Source organism: Gavia stellata, chromosome 9 (genome assembly GCF_030936135.1).
Source record: "Gavia stellata isolate bGavSte3 chromosome 9, bGavSte3.hap2, whole genome shotgun sequence".
In the NCBI taxonomy this organism is placed as follows: Eukaryota; Metazoa; Chordata; class Aves; order Gaviiformes; family Gaviidae; genus Gavia; species Gavia stellata.
Genome location: NC_082602.1, coordinates 25,935,021 through 25,951,535, shown reverse-complemented (window position 1 = coordinate 25,951,535; position 16,515 = coordinate 25,935,021). Strand labels below are relative to the sequence as shown.

The following is a 16,515-nucleotide window of genomic DNA, read 5'->3' as shown; positions in this document are numbered from 1 at the left end:
GCTTTTCATTCAGTCTTTCTAACCTTGCTTTCCTTCCAGTCTCCAGCAAAAGGCTGGACACCTCAAGTCAGCACTTGTGGTGCATGTTGTGCAGATGTGAAGTCCACTAGACATGTTACAGGATCACAGAGAGTCTAAGACCTGCAGTGGAAATACAGGCACATATAAGTTAGTGAATTGCAATATGAACCTGGATGTGAAGGACCGAGTCTGTCTTCTCCATGTTGCTCTATATTCTCTTCTTGTCAGAGTACAAACAATGCCCATGCAGTGAAGTTACAGATAACAAAAAGCTGTGTTAGTGGCCTTTTCTGAAGCTATTGGCATGTGTTGCTATGGCTGCAAGCTCCTCATGGTTCCTCATGGTTATCATCATGCTTGCATGTAAACTACCACTGTTAAGCTAATAACCATTAAATTTAGTTCCTGACATGTGATGCATGCCGTCTTGTGGTGCTGCTAGATTTTGGGGTCCTATCATTAGTAGCAATCCAGAATTTCGGCAACACTGCCTGCCTGGAGACGGTGTGCTAAACAGATCACAAAAGGAGAGGCTGATTTCCATAACAAGCACTATCATCTTCTGTATCAGGCCAAGCAAGCCAAATTGCAGGCTGGCTACTTGCCCAGAAATACTTTGTTTCCCACTGTATCTATAAATGTTTGTGCAGACCCCAGAGGCACATAGGATGCATCGCTTTTATCCTTGGGTCTCCTCAGGAAGAGGGGCTTCATCCAATAGACAGTACAGATGGGCTCTTAATGCTTCTGAGATCTCAGGGATGCACTTGTCCAAAGAAGTCAGTAGGTCTCCAGCTCCTGTTCAGTTTGGCAACCCTGTATGCAAACTGCTCCTATGTTAATGGCTCAGGTCTTTAGTCTGTGGGGTTTTCTCCTTTGCATTTTATACTTGGAATGTAGTTTTCTTTCTCATTTATAGTCCATAAGTTGATGCACTTCAGCCTCCATAAGTTAGAAAATAAGACATTAGAAGTCTTTCTCACATCTTGCCTTTTCTTACTGCTTACCTTATTGGCAGAGCGAAGTTTTAACTTCTGCAATGTCTGATGTGCCTGACGATACAGCCATTTTCTGCTCTCATGTAGTGTATCTGGGATACAGGTGTTATAGTGCCAAAATAAATCTCTTTATGGAGGGTAAAAGAAGTTTGCCAACAGAATAGCCCAGAAGAAACATTTTTAAGGCTTAAAATGTTCATTTCAAGTCTTAGAAGTTCTGTATGAAGCCTTTTCTAACTTTAATCTTAAATTATCTTTCAACTGAAACAGTTGGTTCCAATAACATTAAATTGACATAAATGCTCTGTCTTAATTTGGGTATTCAGCACATTCCTGGAATGTAGCTGTGTACCAGATGCACTGCAAGGTAAATGCAATTCGTGGTGCAACTTGTGGCAATTACTTGTATTTGTTTGAAAAGCATTATCTTGTCTTCTGCTTCCGTATCAATTATCCTTTGACTTGATAGTCCTGTGAGAGAGGTCAAAAATTAAACCTGTCACTGAACTTGCTTCTCCACAGGTCATGATTAAGTACTCATTGACTGGAAATGGAGTGTGTGGTAGGCTGACACAACCAGGAAACATCAGTCTTTAAGGCCATCAATCTCCCACCTTTCCTCAGCACTGAATTCCCTTACTTAAAGAACGCTTTTTTCCTGGCTGGGTTATTTTTATGGTGTTAACTGCATTGCAGGGGTTTTGGCTGCTGGACTGTCTCAATGTATGCATAATCAACAGGTTTATATAATAGATCTTTTAATGAAGTATTTAATAGATGTAGATCTCTAATACTGCTAGAGAGTCAATTACCTCTCCCTGTCCCTTTCTCGCTCTGCAGAAAATCCACTGTACAGTTTTTTAACTCTCTTCTCTCTGGTTTGAAATTTCAAACTGCAGGGTGTGGGACGTGAATGCAGGCGAGATGCTGAATACACTGATTCACCACTGCGAAGCAGTACTGCACCTCCGCTTCAATAACGGCATGATGGTGACATGTTCCAAAGACCGTTCCATTGCTGTGTGGGACATGGCTTCACCAACAGACATCACCCTGAGGAGGGTGCTAGTAGGGCACCGAGCTGCCGTCAACGTAGTGGACTTTGATGACAAGTACATTGTATCAGCATCAGGTGACAGAACTATAAAGGTGAGGTGTTTCAGAGGCTTTTTATTTGCAGCACTGGGGTATTTAATAACCAAGAACAGTGACCAAACAAGGAAGATGGTCCTTGGCAGTTATTATACAATTCTTTCTTTAGAAGCAGTGTTCTTCCTGCTGCTCATTTCCACTCGTCCCTCCTCTGTTTAGCTTGCACAACTTGTTTACAGAGCTTTATGGCAAATCAGATCCAGGTACAGATGCAGTTGAAAAAGGACTTTTTTTCTGTGTTCTTTTTCGACTTGACTGCTTCCATAATCTGTTTCAGCATCAGTCATTCAAACAGGTGTCAGAGGGCAGCATGGGGGCAAAAGTGAAGGTGAGTGGATAGGGGTCACTTAAGTGTTACTGCTATGATACCAGTCTGCAGCATGAAAACTGAGGAAAATTGAGATCCTGTGTAGACTAAATCATAGCCCGAGAGTGCTAAAGCCGTATTTCGGAAGCTAATTCTCATACGGTGTGGCAAAAATCTTCTGTGTACAGTGACCCAAGCTGCTAACAGTTGCAGACTATAGTCACGAGTCATCAGAGGTGTAATTTTCTCAGTCTTAATGATAGCATCTTCAATGAAGAGCATTCTGGATGCACCTATATATCATACAGATACCAGGTTTTGTTAGTCTCTTCTTAATAATTTTGTCTCTGTGTGGTTCCCTCCCCGCTTCCTGTCACAGGTATGGAACACTAGTACCTGCGAATTTGTGCGCACCTTAAATGGCCACAAACGAGGCATTGCCTGTCTGCAGTACAGAGACAGGCTAGTAGTGAGCGGCTCTTCAGATAATACTATCAGGTGAGAGACACACTCCCCGTTGCAGAGTTCTGTGCAAGCACGTTGTCTCTGATTCCCTGGGATGTGCAGGGGTTAGGCAACTGAAGTGCTCTGTACCCTTGTCGTCTTTGAAATATGCTTTCTTTGGTACAGAACATTGGGAACTACTGGAAAGAGATATTAGACGCCTGTTATACTGTGTTGTCTTTCATCCTCTATATCTCAGGAGTCCCATACTAATCAACAAGTTGCATTGCTCTGACAATTCTGGTGTATGAAAGAGCTGGCAAGTACCTCTTTCTGTGGTGTCCTCTTGTGATATTTTAATTGGTCTATGTGTCTAGTTAAAGGGGTCAGATTTGCAGTAAGAGGCATTTAATCCTCTGCAGAAATCCTCCTGGGCCCTTGCCAAACTCTTCTTGTGGTACTTGGCACCTGGTTAAGTTTGGAACAGCTGGTTTAGTGCATGAAGTTCAGTTTGCTGCCTTTTGCACTTCTCCAGCTGCCCTGGTTGCAGTCTGAGATTTAACTCCTTCTAGTATATGAGCCAGGATTTCTCCCTACATCCTGCAGCTGCTGACAGAGGGATGTCCCGCCAATCTTGGGGTGTACAGAGCAAGCTTGAATAGTAGTGTACGTGACGTAGGGAAATGGCCCTGTCGTGCAGACAGCAGTAAGAGCATGTCCCTTTTGTCTTTGTCATTGCTTTAAATAATTATCTGCCTTCTGATAAAACTTGAAAGCTGGACAGTGTAAGCAGAAACCCTTCACTTTGCATGTCAGTAATAATTTCTCCTGTGAGAGTGATTCATGCTACTGTTTGCCTGTGGACTTCGCTTGCAACACATTGCCTCTCCCTGCTTTGCATTCTGTAGGAAAATGGTGGTCCTTTGGTTGACATCACCAGGTCATTGTGCCAGATTTTAGTATAGGGCTGTCCAAGAGCATGACCAAGAGAGCTGGAACTTCTGTCTCTTAATCAGGGGAAAAAGTATTACAGGCATTGTGTAAGAGTAGCACCACTTATACATGGTGAGAACTCCTGCACTTCAAATAGAAAAAAATAACCCTCTGCAATTGTACTATGAAACTTGGCTTCAGAATTAGAGTAAGAAATAGTTAAATATTACAGCAGTTCGGAAAGGATCTAAAATATGACTTGTAATGCTAATAAAAATAAATGTCAAGATAGTGATAACACTAAAGAGGAATACAGTTACTTTTATGCTTACATTGGACAAAATCCCTAGTTGACAGATAAATTGTTCTAGAATTTCAGGAATGTTGGCAGTGAATCTTAATGGAAGTCAAGTTTGGCAGCTGTCTGGGCAAGGCACAAGACTTACCTGGTCACATCATTTTCTCCCAGCCATTAGCAGAGGGCACAAGTCAGTGGAAGGGTGATTAAGAAAGGGCAGGTTACTAAGTCATCTTTGTGGGTGGCTTGGTGCTTTGTATGTTTGCTTTTAATCCATTGTAAAATGCCAGATGTTGTGCGCTGGCCTTTAGTAGAGGCTGCCTCCTGATACAGAATTTGAAGTTCGTCGTTCCTCAGTTGCGGGGAGACTTTTTTCCAAAAGATGACTCTGTGATTTCTAGTTTTGCAACTGCAAACATAAGGGCATGTTAAGTAGCTGAGAAATGCATGTCTTTCTTCTGTAGGGAGTCTCCGTGTATAAAAATGATTTAAGTTTTGGTTTAGGCCAGAAATTTCACCAGTGTAAGAGGACACAGCTACATAGGCATCGCTATCATTGTGCTGATTTCCATCTGGTAGAAACTGGTCTGTCAAGTTTAATCCAATCACTTCAGTATCTTAGCCTCTAGAACCAAAGTGCTTAATTGCTACAGACAAGCATGGTATAGAAAAAAAGAAAAAAAAAAAGACAATTTAGAGCAAGAAAATATAGTCAGACTACATAATTTTGTGTTAATTTTTAAATGAGTGGTTGATTTGCATGTGTGTATTGAGCCTCCAGTGTGTGCACATGTGGGGATCTGATACTGGACTGTTTAGACACACCATTCCCTCTAGGAGATGGGGATTCAGGCTCACCTGCCTCTTCTGTACATCTTCCAGCTCTGCCAGGACTTCAGGTGAATTAAAGGCTGAGATAATTGCAGACCTCCCTCTACTTCCAGAAGTTCTCCCAAACCTATAGGAAGGAAGAGTGGTAGTGTTTTTGACTGTTTACTGTTTTTAGCGATTTTTTTTAGTTAGTTCTCAAGCCTTAAGGGTGGTTCTCTTACTATTTGGTCCTTTGACTATTTTTAAAGAAGTAGGAATTTGAGAAGGTTATTAAATCTGGCACCAATTCTGCTAGGAGATTCTGCTCTTGCATAGCAGTTATCCCTTTTGTACATGAAGGCCCATTCCCCACATGGCTAGGGACATGATGATCTCTTCTAATCCCATTCAAATTCAGGTAAAACCTCAAACTCGGACCTGAAAATACAGGCCTGAATTAGTGTGATGCAGCTTCCCAGAGCTGCTGGCAATCTCAGGATTGATGGCAAGGAATGGAAACACATGGCACAAAAGTTCCTGGCATGAGATTGCTCTTCCAACCTTTCCGCACTAGTTCATTTCTGGCATTGTCCGTCCTGTTCACAGTCCTTGAGAGACTTAATGCTCTCTCACTAGCCTGAGTGCCTTTGGCTGACCTTTGCCATGGAGTTGCTTGCTCTGACCTTGACTGGTGTGCTGGTACTCACGTGAAAACTATTGAGATCTTCACAGATTCCTGAAAGATCAACATCGCTGATCGAAGAATCACCTTGTGCTCTTCCTTGGCCTCAAACGTGTGCATAGACAAAACCTTTCCCAGTTCTACACTGACAAGAGAGTTCTGTTCATTTCTGTTGTCCAAAGTCACAGCGGCTTGTCGTGGCAGGGCAGCTGCAGTCATTATGCACCAACCTTGGGCACATACCCACTGGATCTGGATTATTCCCTGAGGGACCTCAGGAATAAAATATATTGGAACAGTTTATCTCTTTTTTTGTCTGTCTCTCAAGGAAAAGTGACCTGACCCCCCAGCAGCTGTGCTGCTTCGAGGTGTGTCACCCAGAGAAATTCCACAAACCACTCATATTTCTCACTACTGTGAAGTTCTTGTGAGTCTGAACACTAATTGAATGAGCATTTAAGAACATTTGTGTCTGCTTTCTTTCAGCTGTGTGTCAGGGAGCCATAGCAGATAATGCTATTAAAAGATTCCTGTATGAGCAGAGCATGTCTCAGCCAGAGGTGGAACACCTCTGGACAGTACATGTCAAAGAATTTCAGTTCTTGTAGGCAAATAATCTTTCTTTATCCATGATAATTGGGAGTCATGTCCAAGAGCTGACGAAAGTATGGAAAGGAAGTAGACTTACTTCATAACTGTTTCAAGTGTTTCTTAAATATTTTTCAAGGCAGTGTGTAAGTGTAAAAATTAATGTATTTTAGTTTATTCTCCATGCTAAAAATCCTTCACAAAGCCCAAAACTCTGGGATATTTACAGTTGAGAGAATAATGGATTGCTGGGTCTCTTACTGGGATACTGTGTACTGGTTTTGGTGCCAGAACATTTTTAAAATATTAGGCTATTAGAAATGGTTAGCAGAGAGCCGCAGGAATTATTTGAGAGTAAGAAGAAAATGCATTACAAAATAATTAACATAGAGTGCCCTTTTTAGCTTATGCATAAGTTGCATAGATCACAGAGTAAACACACCTTCAGTGGGAAATATGGCAAATAAAAAGGGCTTGTTAATTCTTGTACCTTTCACCACTGTATTGATGTCTTAATTTGTCTCACGGTAGTCTCCAAATCAGAAATAGGCATGTAGGGGTACAGAAAGCAGGGCGTGCCCTGTAAAGGTGATCTTACCAATTGGAACAAGCTGCCAAGGGGATTAGTAAGTCTCCCTCTCTTAACATCTTAAAATCAAGGCAGAATACTTTTATGAAAAATCAACTTCAGTAAAACAAAGTTGTGAGGCTCATTGTGAAGATAACTGGGAGATATCCTGTGTTACTAGAGCTGTAGATACTAAACAGAACTGGTCTTAAAATGTTTGGATTGACTCATTTCCCATGTGATACTGTAACATAACAGGGTCATGTTGAAAAGCATGCATCCGCTTAACAGCAGGAAAAGGAGTGATGAGTGTAGTTTGTTTCGTCTTTGTTGTTTCATTATAATCTTTATTTCCACGTTTCCATTAACTACAAGCAAAACCCAAATGTTTTGTTGCAATGATCAGATATTCAAAAATTCCTGGTGCTTCTTCCTACTCTCTTCCAGGCTGTGGGATATCGAGTGTGGGGCATGTTTACGAGTACTGGAAGGCCATGAAGAGTTGGTGAGATGCATACGCTTTGATAACAAGAGGATAGTCAGCGGGGCGTATGATGGGTGAGGCTGTCAGTGCCGTTAATACCTTGTATCTTCCTGTCTGTCAGTGTCTCATGTCCCACTCCGCTGTATTTTCCTTATAAATATTAGACTCCTTGTCTGTCATACCAAGAGAACCTTTTCATGGCCAGTAAACCAGCACCATGCTACAAAGTATACCTTTTTTCATCTCTTGAAATAAGTCAATGTGATTTGATCTGTGTGGTCCAGTTCTTTCGCTTGTAAGAATATCTGACCAACACAACCTGAAACCTCTTCTAGCTGAACCACTGGTAAAATCAATCTTTCCCATCTGTGGTTATGTCTTCTGGACCATTTGCCATTAGAGACTAGGTGTCTGCACTCCCACATGTTTCTGTTAGTTATTACCACCTGCTTTTTAGGTGGTTTACTTTGTTGACAGCACATTTTTTTTCCTCCCGTTAAGCTCTATAAGCTTTACAAAGGAGAAATGCAAGAACCAGGTCTCAAGAGCAGAAGGATTGCTGTAATTTCCCTTGAACTGGTGTATTAGCTAAGCTGTAGTAACAGTTAATTTTTTTCTGTGAGCACTTGCTCTTTTCTCTTTTAACAGAGCCATGGTGTTTGTCTATTTTTTCACTACTAGGAAAATTAAAGTATGGGATCTCGTGGCTGCTTTGGACCCCCGTGCTCCAGCTGGGACCCTCTGCTTGCGAACCCTTGTGGTAAGAGCGTTTGGTAGGACTGGTGGAGGAGGCAGAAAAGTGTGCTTGATCAGGGCTATCTTGAGCCGTGAAAACTCAAGTCATTTTAGTCCCAGGCTGCAGGATCTAGAAATCATTTCTAGGGGTCTGGCTTCTTTAGGTGTCCAACTTTTTTTTAATATTGCAAGCTCTAAAGCATTAAAAATTAGAACCTTTCATTCACTTTTTAACAGTTTTGTTTTGTGATTTGCAATTAATAACTAAATCCATTCTTGAGACTTGTTCTTCTTGGAATCCATATGCCAGTAGGTTTACTTTAACCTGTGTTTAAATAATGATTTAGTGGTACGTTGCCTGAATTGTTGACATGAAATTTCTTAAAGAAGAGTAGTACATTCCAAATTTGAGGAACAAGAACAAAAACACTCTTGGGATTGCTTTTAACTGGCTTTTGGGTGTTTAAGGAAAGAGAAGGTAAGGACTGGAACAGACAGTGAAATTGCATCATCCTTAAACAGGAACTACTGTTTTCATGCTGTCCATTGATACTTAGTGCAGGGCTGATGATGGTGTGGTCATTGTGTGAGCGTTAACAGCATTCACAGTCATGCTTAACAGTGGTTCTGAACTGGTCTTAGTATAATATGGGAAGGTTGTGAGAAAAATGCCAGTACAGCAAAGGCCATGGGATGGTTTCTAGAAGCATTCCTCCATCACATTCACCCCAAAAAACTTGCACTGTTGCTGCTCTGACAGCACTTGCCCTGGGGATAAAGGAAGATCTCAATCTAGTACCAAATTCTCATTGAAAAAGAAGTACTAAGTTTATTTATGTTTTAGATAAGAAATGTTTGGGTAGTGTTGGAGTTGGTATATGTTAGACCTTTCCCTGCTGTGGCATGTGACTGTGGTCTGTGCTGTAAACCAAGATCATACCGAGGCTGTCTGATTCTCTAGAAGTGTGGTTAGCTCTCACCGGTTGAGCTGTGCTAGCTGACCTTCTGCACACTCATCAACCACCTGAATTGCTACTGTTGCTGTAGATTTTGCTAAAGTATTTTACTTCACATTTGGAGCAGGCTGTGAGGGTTACTGTGACTCAGCTGATAGGCAGTAGATCATTAAGCCATGCTAACTCTTTTCCAATCATGTATTTGGACCATAAGCTGCAGAGTAAGAGTCTGTGAGAGCCTTGGATGCCTGCAGGTACTATGTTGAAAAACCTTCTTGTTAGCCAAATAGAACTGCAAATAGTTTCATGGCTGAAATCCAGAAAAAACCTTTGTCATCAGCCACCCAGTTGCAAACTATGGAACAGCTCTGTGCTCATGAGCACATATCCTGAGAGTCTAAGACTTCAGCTTGGTATTAGCAGTGTTCCTGTTCCAGCCTGAGATGAACGTGTGCCTAGTAACCTGTAGACTTAATTTAACTGGTGTGATTTCCTCTGCATTTTCCAGCAGTGGACAGCCAAAGTGCCCCAGCTAATTATATTATAAATCAGAAGCGGTGGGATGGAAACACTGCAGGAATCTCAACACATGGATACTCATAAATCCCTGCTTGATAGCGGTGGAGGGGGCCAGAAGAGGGGGGGCAGAGGAGGCTGTTGTGGTGCTTTTAGGACTTTTCATGTTTATGACAACAGGGTGTCCTTATACCCGCTTACCCATGGTTTGGGGTTTTTTTTCTCTTCCCTCGGCCTCCAAAATTAAACCTGGCTGCACAATGAACATCGTGAGTCTCCTGCTGCTCGTGTTCAATTTTCAAACAGTAGGAGGAAAGTGCACAGATAACAAATTGCTCACTGCATGCCAGGTCCTTTCCAGTTTTGTCTTCCGTTAGCTGGAACAGCAGCCACATGAATTTGACAGAAGCTTTCCAGGCACAGAATAAGCACACAGTTCAGCTTTCCTTACGATGTTCAGGTCCTTGTGGCCTCAACTTAGGGTGTGCAGTCTGCTTATGGCCACTGCAACAACAAAGAGCAGGTGCTGTGTGGAACTTCTGGAGCAACCTTATTTAGCCTACAGTGACTGGGAGAAAAAAGAGAGTTTTGGAAACAGGCTTTGGAAGTACCTCTCTCTCTCTCTCCCTTGGTGTCTCTGTGAGCAGTCTCTCAGTGAATCTGACTGCCATAGTGGTATTTTTTAGCAAGAACTTCACTTACTTCACTGCTATGACACAGACTCTGGAAAAACATTTCTCTTTGGAACTGGTGGGAAAATAGAAACCCATTAGATGTTTTTAAGACAAATTTGAGTTATGGTTAGAAGATCAGAAAGGTTCCAATGACTGGACCTTTTTTAAAATTTATCTTAAAAATAGAATCTGACTTTTGTGTGTGTGTGTGTATTTTCAGTTAATTTTAATTTAAAAATGCAGAGTTTCACTTTAAAGCAGCTGTTGTGCTTTGCAAACTGAGCTGTGTTTTTGTAGTCCTGTGCCATAAGAGAAAGGCTTCCCATTTAGTAGCTAACAATTATCTTTTGTCTAAATATTTGAGAAACATGTATTTTCAGTACTAAAATATTTTAAAGCATGGTTTTTTCCTGACCCTAGGCCCCTTTTAACATGTGAGCACTAAAGAGAAATATATATTAATAGAAGAGATAGGGCTCACTCTACTGGCATGGTTTCTGTTCCCTTCTGACCGAGGAGGTCACTGCTCACTCTTGAAGCAGTGTAAACACCAAGAAAAAATAGGCAACACAAAAGGGAAAGCATAGTGGATTTGCTCTGTGATATCCAGGATCTTGCCATTACCTCCTGTTAATTACAGTCTGAACTCTTGCCAAATTGTCATGCCATTTCCACTCAGCCTCAGAGCAGAATGCAAACTGCCTATAAAGAATGCCCTTTCTAGTTCATATTTTTAGAACTGCTTAAGAGGAATTATTACTGTGTCACTGGACTTTACAACAGGCTCCTTAGTGTCCTCCACAAGAGCTCCTTAAGCTCTTTCCTCTTCAGCAGTGGCAACGGTGCCAAGGTCTTGGAACACAAAGTTCTCATCTCTCCCCCTGTAACCTACTGCCTCCGGGAATGCTGTGATTTTGGCAAAGAGTTTCACCATGGAACAAGGAAGACAGTGCTCCTACCAGCCTCGCCAGACTGAATTGTGTGGTGGAGGGAGCTTAGTTTGTTCTGCACAGTGTGTGTCCTAAGGAGTAATGGGATAACTGTAATGTAAATGTCCTGCAAGCCAAGTACTCAGATATGGCAAACCCTTTTCACTGAAAGAGGGCTTAATTTACACTATGTGATGTTGATGCACAGTGTGTCATGTGGGGTTTACTGGGAAATGAATGTAACACTAGAATCCAAGCCCAAGTTCATCTTCCCTGCTCCATCCCAGGTGCCAGCAAGTTTGTGAAGTAACACGCTGTGTCTCCCACTCGCATTTAGGAGCATTCTGGAAGAGTCTTTCGACTTCAGTTTGATGAGTTCCAGATCGTCAGCAGCTCACATGATGACACCATCCTCATCTGGGATTTTCTGAATGACCCAGCTGCCCAAGCAGAATCCACTCGTTCCCCATCCAGAACATACACCTACATCTCAAGATAAATAACACTACATTGTACCTCACACTGGCACAGGTAAAAAAAAAAAAAAAAAAAAATAAAAAAGAGGCTCAAAGGTGACACTGAATGTAGTGGGAGCATGCTGCTTGAATAACTAGCTGGGTCTATCAATATTTCTCATTTTGGCTGGACAGTAATTAGAGTGTCCTGTAAAAGGACAGGAATGGTTTTGATACCTTAGAATAGGGACTTTATTTTAGGATTTGTGGCGTGTGACACCTGTGAGTTCCCCTGAAGAACTCCTCCTCCTCTGTCCATCATCATCAATAATTAAATCAGCTATCACTGCTGTCCAGAAGGAAGAGGGTTTCTGCAGCGCGAATAGAGCAGCTGCTGCCTAACAAGGGGATGCAGATGGCCTGACCCTGGGCAGTTGTCACAAGGCAGGAGGGTTTTGCCAAGCAGTGTCAGCTTTATTCCCTCCCTCTGAAGTGGTGACCATTCTTCTCACTCTGCAGCAAGCTGATTCAAGAGAACAGTTTGGCTAGGGGAGGAGACACTGAGGCACAAGCCCAGGCAAATTAAATCGAGGTGCATCAGTGTGCAAAATCATTCACTTACAGGGCCTAGCCCTTGTTCTCTAGCACAGCATGTGTGTTAAATTGTTCATGTCAGAGCCTGCCTGGTTTGCTCATCACCTTCTCCTTTTGTCTTGGCCAACACAGTGTGGGGAAGACATAATGTTTCATAAATTTGGGTCAGCTGTAGAGTGGATTTGATATATATGAGTGGAGTGGGATAGCATGATTGCCCACTTTGGTGGGTGTAGGCACCGTTACTGTTATTAGTTTGAGAAAAATGGCAGAAGAGCTGACAGGCTTCTGCAGGGGGGTGTCCGCAGGGACATTTTCCCATGAAAATGCTCTGTCATGGGGCATGTTCTGTAACCTGTTTGATTGGTAAACACACAGTGATACTCCAGAGCTGTCAGATCAGCCATCTTGATTTTCTCAAACACTCTGGTCAATCAGATGTTCTTTTAAATCATTAAAAGGTTTAGTACGAATAGGGTTTGTTTGGTTTGTTCTGTTTTTTGTTCCCAGGACTCATTTAAGCTGCAGTATTTAAATTATCTGCCAATGCCAGGACAAAAGAACTATCCACGTAACCAATACTTGCTGAAGAGAGAGGCTCTCAGACTTGTTTCTGGAACAAAGTTGGCATGCGGTTGATCTCAGACAGGGTCTACTCAGCGCGGCTGACTGCTAAAGTGCTGCTATATCAGAAGATGACTTTTATCTTTCATGAACAGTTAACATTTTTAAACCTTCCCATCCCTTTCCCCTTGTCCCCCTCTTCCTGTTCCTTCCTGTTCCCTTTACCCTGTTTGGTTCCCCTCCAAACCCAGTCACAGATGTCCTATGAATATATTTAAGATGTTGCCAGAATGTGTTGCTTTGCTGTTAAGCAGAAGACTTATAGCCACAGTGCACCCTGCTGAGAGAGCCACTTCAGGGTGGGTGGGAGGGTGGGTAGGAAGGAGGCTGCTGCTCTCAGACTGAAATCAATATCCATTGCTAGGCCTTTGAAAAAGCATTCAGCTCTGAAAAGGAAGAGAAACACTTATAACAGCCAGACCCCCCTCTCCCCGACTTCCCTGCGGCTTTTGGCTGTTCTGACTGCAGACCTATTTTTTGTGGAGAGAGGACCCTTGAAATTTGACTATTATGAGCCAAATCCATCTCTTTCCTCTCCTGCCTGCTCTGCTAACCCTTTGGAAGCTGGATGTGTATTGTAGTCTCCCTTAACATCTGCTTGGCTGGGGAATGCTAGTCAACGAAAAGTTAAACTCTCTTCTGCCAAAGTCATGATGGACTGGGGCTGAGATCCCGTCCACCCCTGCCCCAGGTGAAACGTTGGCCCAGGGCAGTATTTCACTAGCAAAGGGTTTGTCTGTACCATCTTCCTCTTGCTGTTCTCCCCAAAGATAGTGTGTTGCTGATGGCTTATGAATCATTCTGTAAACTGGAGGAAGTTTGAGGCTGGGGTGAGGAGGAAAGTTGGACATTGCTCCTTTCTTTCCGTTCCTCCTTACCTCAGACAGGCTGTAGCTGGGTGCTGGAAGAGGGAGCAGCTAAAAACCTTGTGGAGCTCTCAAGATCGAGCCACCCTAGAGCAGAGAAACTACACAAGCACTCTGACATGACAGTAAGGTTTTGCTCATGTGAGCACCAGTGGGGCACAGTCCCCTGGTGATGGCAGATGGGTAAAATGAGTATGGCCATGAGTACAGCCAGTACAGTTGGCAGTGGCTCCAGGCCTGCAGTGTTTCTGGGGCTGGCCTTGCTAGATAGCCGTCGGAGGGAGAGCTTTTGGTGTGCTTCTCTAACACACATGCATGCTGCATTGAGGTTTAGGGACACAGGCTGATTAGTCCCTTTGCTGATAGCTGAGCTGGATCTTTGCTTTCTAGCTGAGGCTTTTTGCAAACTGGCGTTGTTCAGAAGATAAAAATAGCCCTGAAGAGGAGGGAGACGAGAAACTGTTCTGCATGTCTCTGAACTGGACAGAGCAGTCTGGGGAAAAACAGCTGTTTTTACAGAGCTGGAAGATATTGCAGCAGGCCTGCATTTGGATCAGGAAAGACTGTGTAAAGCAGACCCTGGCCATTCCAGGTTTGGGCCCAGATCTTCCACTGTAGGTCTTGAATAACACCCACTGCTTTAGTGGGGAGTTGCTCCATTCCCACAGTAGGAAATTGGGGCCCTTCATCTCTGGGCTGGAGGGGTTTTAAACCGGCTTTGTTAAAACCCTCTGAACTTGGAACTTGGCAGATGGGAATTTTTTTTAAGATACTCTTATCAGCTTCACTTTGCTGGGGAAGCAGTTGCTTGCATTGTTTCTAATTGCTTGGGATGTGCTTTTTCCACCAATGAAATTTTGCAACGAGCTGGGCCAAGAGTCCCCAAAGAGCAGTCCAGAGAGCTTGAATCATTTTGGTGACAGCTAAGACAGACAAGAAGGCGATGGAGTTACGGAGGAAGGGAAGGCTAGTGCCTGGGGAGTACCTAGTGCAGTTCCTGAAGCACATGGGCAGAAGTGTTGAGCACTCAGCTCCGTGTACTTTCATTGAGCCTAGAGACTACATCAGTTCTAAAGAGCATTTCAGAATGTGTGGTGACGCTCCTGTATTCTGTTTGAACTGTTACTGTAAAAGAGTCAAACAGGTTAACAACTCGACTCTGTTCAGGTAACACTGACAGTGTGACTTACCTCTGCAGAGTCATAAAAGTTCTGAGTCACAATGGTAAGTTCATCCACAACTAATTTTGGCACTACTTTTAAGTGTAGGAAGGCTGTTTTGGATTTCAGGCAGCTCTACATATCAGGCATACTGCAGTCCCAAAGCCAAAGTGGCAAGGGAGCAGGGAGAATCAAAGTTTACATCCCAACCTTTGCTGAATTGAAGTTCTGAGTCTTAATGTTATTTGAACATTGTTCCTCTAAGTTCAGTTATTACAAGGTCTGCAGCATGGTTGCATATCAGCAGGGGTTTATACAACCTTGGCTGCAGATTTAATAGTTATTTTCCACAATTTGGTCATCCTCTGTCTTTTACATTTAGGTTATTGTAGAAAACAATGATTTGTTACTCCAGCCTCTGAAGGCTGCAGAACTTCCTAAGATTTTTATTGCATCTTTGTGGGCAATACCTGCAAGGATGCATTTTATTTTGCTAGTTGAGAGAATCTGGGAGAACCGAAGACTGGCGGGCCAAACGCAGAGACAACACCATTGCAGATTGTCCTTGGTTATCATAGCCCTGCTGCTCCATGCTGCTATTCTGTAACTTCTAAGCACTGTCAGGTCTTCAAGTGGTACCATAGTTTGAACTCTGCTGTATAGAGCTGTTTAAGGTACAGTTAGTGAGCAACAGCTGAAATCCATTTTTGGCACATAGTAAGAACGGTGTCTTACCCTCAAGAAGGGACTGTGTCTGGGTACTTCATACAGAACTGCAGAAGGGCGAGGATTCCTACCCCACTCCCCGAGTTGTACAAATTTTCTGATAGCTAAGAAGGAAACTGAAGTTAACTTGAACTTGAAACTGCCACAGCCTGACACTTGGTGGTGTTTATTGTGCACCCAGGGAGGAGCAATCTGGTAAGTAGATATCCCAATGTCAGATGAAAGTGGCTTTTTCAAACTTCCCCCCCCTTAGGATGTGTGTGTGTGAGTGTGCAAGAGTGCATGTGAGAGAGAGAGGTTTCAGCATGAACTGGATGGATAATCCCTCAGCCAGGTTGGAGTAATTGCAGAGTTTATAATGAAAAGAACTAGAACATGCCTGCTGAAAGGAGATAAAAAAGGGCTGGAAGTGTCTGTGGGCTTTAAGTGTTGCACATCGCTTTGAAATGAAATTAAATACCTCTGCTGCGTAGAGATCGGCACTTCTCTCACAAGTTGGAAGCTCACACTAGCCTTCCCCCTTGGACTATGGAATGGAAAGTATTGGAGCTGTGGGACATTCAGAGCGGGACAGTCCGTTATGGCCACACCATCTCCTGCTTGTGACTCCTTTGCAATAGGGCACAGTTTTGCTGCAAATATTTCTCATCCTCAGAGGAATACAGCTTGCTTTAAAATATGCAAAGAGAAAATGGCATGAAGGAATTTGCAGCAAGAAAACTTCTGCGGCTGTCTCCTCTGGAGCAGCTCCCTCTGCTCCCTGTTAACGTTCAGGGACAGACACATCCACTGTCAGAATGGAAGGATTCAGGTGTCAAGTTGAGAAGTCTACGATCATCAGAAACATGGAAATGCTTTACACTTGTTTCTAAACTGGAAGCTGACTTGGACCACCATGCTGTACCTACCCGCCTCCTGCTCCAAAGGATCCTTTTTTCTTTTTCTTAATTTTTTTTGAACACTGAAAAAGCTGGAGACTATCATGTGCATTTCTC

The 16,515-nt window shown here is 43.0% G+C and overlaps 1 protein-coding gene across 1 annotated transcript in view; it reads left to right on the top strand.

The window, feature by feature from the left end:
• BTRC (beta-transducin repeat containing E3 ubiquitin protein ligase) overlaps nt 1–13,049 on the top strand; it is a 120,139-nt gene extending 107,090 nt beyond the window's left edge. The window contains exons 10-15 of the mRNA XM_059821067.1: nt 1,919–2,168; nt 2,858–2,976; nt 7,249–7,359; nt 7,967–8,045; nt 11,433–11,626; nt 12,655–13,049. Coding sequence (XP_059677050.1) covers nt 1,919–2,168; nt 2,858–2,976; nt 7,249–7,359; nt 7,967–8,045; nt 11,433–11,594 — 721 coding nt within the window. The 3' untranslated portion in view covers nt 11,595–11,626; nt 12,655–13,049. The remainder of the gene's footprint in view (nt 1–1,918; nt 2,169–2,857; nt 2,977–7,248; nt 7,360–7,966; nt 8,046–11,432; nt 11,627–12,654) is intronic.
• The last annotated feature ends 3,466 nt before the right edge of the window (nt 13,050–16,515 follow it).